The sequence below is a fragment of the Echinops telfairi genome, unplaced genomic scaffold (assembly GCF_000313985.2).
Source record: "Echinops telfairi isolate 266 unplaced genomic scaffold, ASM31398v2 ScPeMD7_7413;HRSCAF=8451, whole genome shotgun sequence".
In the NCBI taxonomy this organism is placed as follows: Eukaryota; Metazoa; Chordata; class Mammalia; order Afrosoricida; family Tenrecidae; genus Echinops; species Echinops telfairi.
This window is the reverse complement of record NW_022111313.1, coordinates 1,409,730-1,416,939: the sequence shown is the minus strand read 5'-3', so window position 1 is coordinate 1,416,939 and position 7,210 is coordinate 1,409,730. Positions and strand designations below refer to the sequence as shown.

The following is a 7,210-nucleotide window of genomic DNA, read 5'->3' as shown; positions in this document are numbered from 1 at the left end:
CAGCTCAGACCCCTGGATGGGTCAGGGCCCACCTGGGTGATGAACGTCCCATAACATTGACGTCTGCTCCAGGCTCAGGAGGTGCCACTTCCTCAAGGTGTACAAATCCGGGTTGACTTCCTTCGACGTCTTCTTCCCCAAGGCTTGGGCGATGCTCAGAGCACTCCGGGGCCCATTGGCCTCCAGCAGCCTGTAAATCTTTTCCTCTGCAAAGCAGGAGGCTCATGGTTAGGAGGCCCCAGGGCCCCTCTGTGCGCTGACTCCTCATCTGTCAAGTGGGTGTCATAACAGTGTGGAAATCGCTGCACAAGGGACCGGGAAGCATCTGGCATCCAGTAGGTACACAAGTCAGATCAACTGCTGGTTGAACAGGAATCCTTGGGTGGCACGGGCAGTGAAGGCTGAGGTTTGAGTGCCCCCAGGGGCACCTCGGAAGAAAGGCCTGGCAGTCTACTTTTGAAAAATTAGCCACTGACAGCCTTGTGGAGGGTGGGTGTACACTGACACACCTGAGGTCACATGAGTCAGGGGAGAGCTGACGGTAACTGGTCACTAGGCAGAGAAATCATTCCTTGGCCATGTAAATGTTTTATTACAAAGACAGAGCCTTGCCACCAAACACAGGGGGACCTCATGGCAGTGGGTCATGGCCCTTGGGTGGTCTGGACATCCCAGGTGGCCCAGGAGGGCTGGGGTGAGTGGGCCTAGGTCCCTGGGGGTGGGCGAGAGGAAAGGGAGATGCTTACGTTGTTCAGTGAGGGAGGGCGCAGGGCTCTGTGGAATGTTGGCTGCATCTGGCAGGCACCTCTGGGCTGGAGACAGAAAAGTAGGTCAGAGGGCATAGGACGGGGATGAGGGTGGGTCGGGGGGAAGGGTCCCTTCCAAAGGTGAACCCCAGTAGTTTCTAACTCAGACTCCAGAGTTCAACAAATAGGGCCTAGATCCCACCCTGCCCCCTTCCGCTGTGTGACCTGGTGGGTGTTAAGGGGCCCCTGGGGCCCAGTTTCTTGTCTTGTAGACCAGGGAGACAGAGTAGATTAGAATAGCTCAGAATCCAATAGACTCCATTAGAATAAAATAAAGTAGATACGATTCAACAGAATTGAATCAAATAGAAGATAATAGATTAGGATAGGAGAGGATACATTAGAATCAATTAAAATCTAATCAAATGAATTATGATAGATTAAGACAGGTGACAAAAGGTTAGAGTGGAATGAAATAGGTCAGAATTGGATCAGACTAGAAAAGAATAAATTAGAGTCAAATAGATTCTAGTAGAATAGAGTAGATGGGGTAGGATAGGATTGGGTAGGGTAGAGTAGGATAGGATAGGGTTAGGGGAGGGGAGGGGAGGGAAGGATAGGATAGGTAGGATAGGATCGGACAGTGTGGGATGGACAGGATAGGATAGGACAGTGTGAGATGGGATAAGATAGGATAGGATAGGACAATGTGGGATGGGATAGGAGAAGAGAGGAGAGGACAGTGTGGGATGGGATAGGACAGGATAGGATAGGACAGTGTGGGATGGGACAGGAGAGGAGAGGAGAGGACAGTGTGGGATGGGACAGGAGAGGAGAGGAGAGGACAGTGTGGGATGGGATAAGACAGGATAGGATAGGACAGTGTGGGATGGACAGGACAGGACAGGATAGGACAGTGTGGGATGGGATAGGGGAGGAGAGGAGAGGAGCTCCCTCCCAGGGTTGCAGAGGACCAAGTCAAATAACCATGAACCTGGAAACCGCTCCGTCCCCAGTAAATGTCAGCTCTGTGTGTGTTGTTGGTCATCACACTATAAAAAAAGGATCCAGAGTGATACTAAGAAGCCCTGGTGGCCCAGTGGTGAGGCATCAGGCTGCTCACTGAAAAGCAGGTCGGTGGTTCGAACCCACCAGCTGCTCTTCCGGGAAAGAGAAGGCAGTGTGTTTCCACAAAGACAACCGCGTTGGAAAGCTGAGGGGCGGTCCCCCTCTGTCCTGGAGGGTGTCTCTGCTCTCGGTGTGATAGTACACATGCTATTAATCAGTCTGCTATTCTGCTGGAGTCCCTGGCTCCAGTATCAACAGGCTCTTGACTCCTGGCCTCAAGGGCAGCTGGCTGACCACCCCCAACCCCGACGGAGATGCCACGGGAGGACGGCCTGGCAACACTGAAGGTCACACCTTGAAACCTCCACAGAGCTGCTTGCTCCTGCACACCAGGGGTTGCCCGAAGTTACAACCACAACCTTCTTTTCTGTGACCACCACACAGCCCAACAGAGACACAAGGTTTCCGTGGTGGCTTAGTTTTTAGGCCTGTTCCTGGGGTTATTTGGGGCGCTAATTTTAAAAAACTTCCTTGGACAGATGGCATGAGGCGAAATTTCTTAAATATGGTGTTCCACATGCTCCACGCCACTAAGTTAGCCTCATGTATTCACGATGTCAAGGGTTTCCACGTGCAGCCATCCACTTGATGACGGTGAGTTTTGAGTTTCAAATACGACCCACAACTTAAAGGATAAGACCCCTCAAAAAGGTAAGAATATCTGAAAAACTAATTAGGTATTAAGGGATTTCCCAGGGAAGCTGTAGATGGACCCACGGTGACTAGTTGGTTAAGAATTCAACTGCCAATCATAAGGTCAGTGGTTCAAACCTGCCACTCACTCTGCAGCCTTTCAGAGATGTAAAGGTTTGGAACCCCCAGGGGCAGTTCTCCGTCTGATAAGCCAGTCTGAGTTAGAATCCATGAGAGGGCAGTGGGTTTTCCCTTGTGGTGTGGGGGGCCGCCCATCTACGTAGAGCCTACCAGTTGGGTCCTGCACAGCCAGGACGCAGCCTGGGAACTGAAAAAGCCCCTCCAGGGTGTCGAGAACAGCTGCTCAGCAGTCTTCATACACATTTGGAAGATCTAAAATTTCCTCCTCAAATTGTGCAGTAAACATGTCAGAACACATTTCCATGTGTAGAAGTCGACGGACAACGTGTTCAATGCCTCAGAGGTGGTATCGACTCCTTCCTAAGAAAATCCTATCTTTTCTTTTAAGAGTTTCTGTGCACAGGTGGAGAAGCCGTGCCGGAGCATTTTACTTTTAGCTGTAGGAAGGAAGTTTGAACTCTGACCAACTATTTGGATCTCTATCGATTGTACCAAACTCACTACCAGTCAATCGATTAAAACTCATAGTGAACCCGTGGGACAGAGGGGGAACTTCTCTTGTGGGTTTCTGAGGGCAGAAGTCCTTTTCTGGGAGCAGAAAGTCTCATCTTGGGGAAAATTCCAAGTTCATGTCATTTACACGGTTCAAATATATCTCTGGACCAAAGGCCAGCCGGTGAAGTATAACTTGACCTAAACATTTACCACGACACAAAGGGCTTTAAACAAAGCCAGTGTGCACTGCTAACAGAACATTAAACTATCCTGATGTTTTGTGGGCGAGGAGGGCCAAGGGTGGTGCCTGGCTTATGTCCCATATTTCAGAATCCAGAGCTTCTGGGGGAAATGAGTGTCGTTTTTGGAAGCAGCAGGTCAAATATGCCCAGAAATGAGTCTGGCATTTAGGCACAACCATGCATGCTGGTCAGGGTTGTCAATGTTTGCCAAGCATCATGCGCCACTACCTAGGCCGCCTGAGGAGGGTGTGGGAGAGGCCCCCGGGCAGCCAGGTCCACTGATCTGAATCTGGGCGTGGGCTCGATCTTACCTGCCTCCTCTGTGGGCCTGCTACTGGGTCTGGGTCCAGGCTCAGCCGGCCCCTGGGAACCTGAAGGTTCAGGCCCACCCAGGCGCCAGGTCACTGGTTCCACCAGGGTGACTTGGGATTGTGCCTTCATTCGGTAGAGGACTTGGTTGAGCTCCTTCTTGGGCACTTGGCATTTCTTCACCAGCTGGGAGGTCTTCAGGGGGCAGCCAGCCTCCCGCAGCACCTGCAGGACACTCTGTTGCAGCTCACCTAGGAGGGAGGACGGTGGCTGGGGGACTGAGGCTCCTTCTGCCACCCTGCCCTCAGACAGGCTCCCAGCGGGGCAGCAGGGCCCCCTTCTCCCTCCTCCTGGAGCAGGCAGAAGCCCCAGGGTCCCTGTAGCTGGGAGGGACCTGCTGCTGCCTGACCAGAACCCGACAGGCACTCACACGGGGCCCCGCCCCCTCAGGTCTCAGCCACCCAGTGTGCACCCAGATTGTTCCATGCCCCCCAGGGCCTGCAGACCCTGCTCAGCTGGCCAGCACTGACTCCCTCCCTTCAGTCCACTCACCCTGGGTCTTTGTACCTGGTCGGGTGGGAGCTCCGGGCGGCGGGTGCTGCTAGTGCGGCTCTCTGAGAATGGCCTCAAAGACCCTAGCCTGTTTCCCGGGGCAGCCCTTGTCCTAGCACAGCATTGGGTACCCGGCGGGCACTCAGAAGCCAGCAGTGGGTGGATGGGTGAGGAGGTGAGTGGGTGGGTAGGGGGCTTAGTGAACGAGGGAGTGAGGGGGTGGGTGGGTGAGGGAGGAGGTAAGTGATTGAGGGGGTGAGTGGATGAGTGGCGGGGGTGGATTGGGTGAGTTAGGGTGGGATGGATGAGTGAATGGGCAGGAGGGTGGACAAGAGGGCAGGTAAGTGGGTGGGTGGGTGAGTAAGTTGGTAAGGGGGTGGGTGGGTGACTGAGTGAGTGGGTCCCGGTCATTGGGATTCCTCCCAGGGCAAATGCTCTCCCATCAGACCAAGCTGCTCTCCGGGGAGCTGGGCCTGGGCTGAGGGGTAGGGGTAGAGCCAGAGCCCAGATGGGGTGAGCTGTCTCGCTGGTCCCCAGGGGCTTCTCGTCCCCAAGAACCCCAGGAGGCTTGTGGGTAGAGCACCTTTCACATTTTCTTTCCTGGTGCTGGGTTGACTGGGGAAGGAGATAAAGGGGCAGATCCCCTGGTGGTTACAATGTTTCATTCTCCATGAGCCCAGGGCAAAACAATACACCACCTGGGGTGTCACCCCTTTCCGGAAATGACACCCAGTGGGTAGAGGGGTGGGGCATCCCCCTGGTCATGCAGCTTGGTCTCTGCCTCGTTTGGGAAATTTTGGATCCTTGGGGCACCTGCTCAGGAGGCTGGCTCTCCTTCCCCCCTGCTCGGCCGCCACTCCCGCCGCCTAGCCCTCTAACCCGGAAGTGGGGGCTCAGTGAGGGTGTGAAGCAGAACTCAGGGCCTGCCCAGCCCCTGCCCCCCAGCCAGTGTGTCTGGACACAGGGCCCGATGTGAGTGGGCAGTTGAAAGGGAGGTTACATCAGCCGGGAAGAAACCTTCACTGAGTGGCCTGGACATCCCTCTCCCCACCCCCTGCCGCCCACCCCCAGCACCCCCCATCCCTCCTTGGGGCCCTGTGGTGGCGGTTCCCCCACATTTGAGAGGCCTACTGGCTGGGTGACTCCTCAGTGCCTCAGTTTCTCATCTGTGATGTGGGCGTAAGAGCAGCACTACTTCCAAGTCTGGGGGGTGGGGATGGGGTGGAGCATTAGCAAAGAGAAGACAGTAGTACAAAGGACTGGCCCCCAGCCCCCGGCCCACAGAGACCACCACACTGAGTAAGTGCCTGAGCCCAGTTACCCTCAACCTTTGCTGATCTGGCACAACAGGGTGGGTGGGGTGGGTGAGGGGGCGGGACACGCCCTCTCGCATGCGCATCTTGTCAAACAAAGCTGCTTCCCACCCAAAATACCCCTGGCTCCACCCCAAAAAGTCACATCCCCTCTCCCAGCCTGGTCTTGCCCTCCATAAAGATGGCGAGGAAGGCCTGGCCTTTGTCACTGAGGGCTGTGGTTGGGAAGATGCACCCAAGGGTGTTGCCCGGCACCTAGAACCCTGGGGGCCGAGTGAACCACGCCCGGAGCCAAGACCCATGGGGCCTGACGTGTGAACCCACCAGCCGTCCCTTGGGAAAAAGATGAGATTTTCTACTTCTGCCGAGTTCTGGCTTTGGAACCCCAGGGGAAGTTCCACCCCGTCCTAGCGGGTCGCTGTGAGTGCCCATGGGCTCACTGGCAGTGAGTTTTGAGTTGAGCACGTTAAGAAAAAAGTGCCAACCCACTGGCCTAGCGACGGGAGCTCTAGTGGCATCTTGGGCCTCGCCACGCTGCTGTGCTCTGAGCCATTGAAGGAACCAGACCCCGAAGCTCCCACCCTGGACCCCCCAGCCCCCCAAAATACTTTTTTTGCCGGAAAAGATACTGTACCTTTTGTGTCTGGGTCAATGGGGGCTTCAGCCATGCTGAACAGTGGCCTCTGGCTCCTGGTGCAGTGACCTGGCCTGTGTGGGTGAGTGGAGGCTGGGTCCCTCTTTCTGGGCAAGTCTTGGGTCCTTCAGCCCCCGCTGGTAGCTGGCAGATCTACACCCAGGAAGTTTAGGCTGACTGTCTGGTCATCCAGATCTGCAGAACTTTCCGCAGAAGAAGAAAATGAAACTAGCGTGTGGAGCTTAGTCAAGAGACAGAATCGAAAGCACAGCTGATGAGCTGGACAGGGTGACACCCGCCCCTGTCCCACCCACACTTAGACGCTGGCGGGGAGGCATCTGCTGGGGGTGACCAGAGTATTCCAGTGGGGCTCCCTGCCGCCCCCCCCCCCCGCTGGCACAGAGAGGAGACAGCCAGGGGCCAGGGCCCCCGTGGTTCACCCCTGAGCTGTGAATCCCAGTCTCCTGAGAGTGAGTGCCTCACCTGGGGCAGGTGAACAGGAAGGGGCCTCTTTCCCAGAGGACAAACAGGTCTGGGGTGCCTGAGTGCATGACAAAGGCGGGTTTACCTGCCACTGCCTTTTGTTTCCTGGCTGATTGCTGCCCCATAAAATCTAGCTGTCTGGGGCACCTGTCCTCAGCCCACAGACCACATCAAGCTCTGAAGCAGGGTTAGAACCACAGACCAGAAAATGCCCCCTTGTAGCTGCTTCTCCGACCTGCTCCCAGGACAATCTCTGGGGTAAGGCTCGGTTGCCAGGGTCACAAAAACAAGCCCCAAACCAAAAGCCATCGGGTCAATACCAACTCACAGCAACCCTGTGGGGCAGGGTGGAGCTGCCCTGTGGGTCTCCAGGACTGTCAGTCTTTAGGGGAGCACACAGCCTCATCTTTCTCCCGCAGAGCAGGGGGTGGGTTCCAGCCACTGAGCTTGGGGTGAGCAGCTCAATCGGTACCCCATCAGGACAGTGTTGGGGTTCAAACCCAGTCCCGGCCCCACTCTCCGCTGTCTGTGTGA

The 7,210-nt window shown here is 55.7% G+C and overlaps 1 protein-coding gene across 1 annotated transcript in view; it reads right to left on the bottom strand.

The window, feature by feature from the left end:
- The window catches only part of ZBP1 (Z-DNA binding protein 1), a 10,186-nt gene extending 3,959 nt beyond the window's left edge, over positions 1-6,227 (bottom strand). Inside the window, exons 1-4 of the mRNA XM_045296905.1 lie at positions 6,194-6,227; positions 3,697-3,945; positions 747-812; positions 33-206 (exon numbers count right to left, since the gene is read on the bottom strand). Of these exons, the coding sequence (XP_045152840.1) occupies positions 33-206; positions 747-812; positions 3,697-3,945; positions 6,194-6,227 (523 nt within the window). The remainder of the gene's footprint in view (positions 1-32; positions 207-746; positions 813-3,696; positions 3,946-6,193) is intronic.
- Positions 6,228-7,210: the final 983 nt, after the last annotated feature.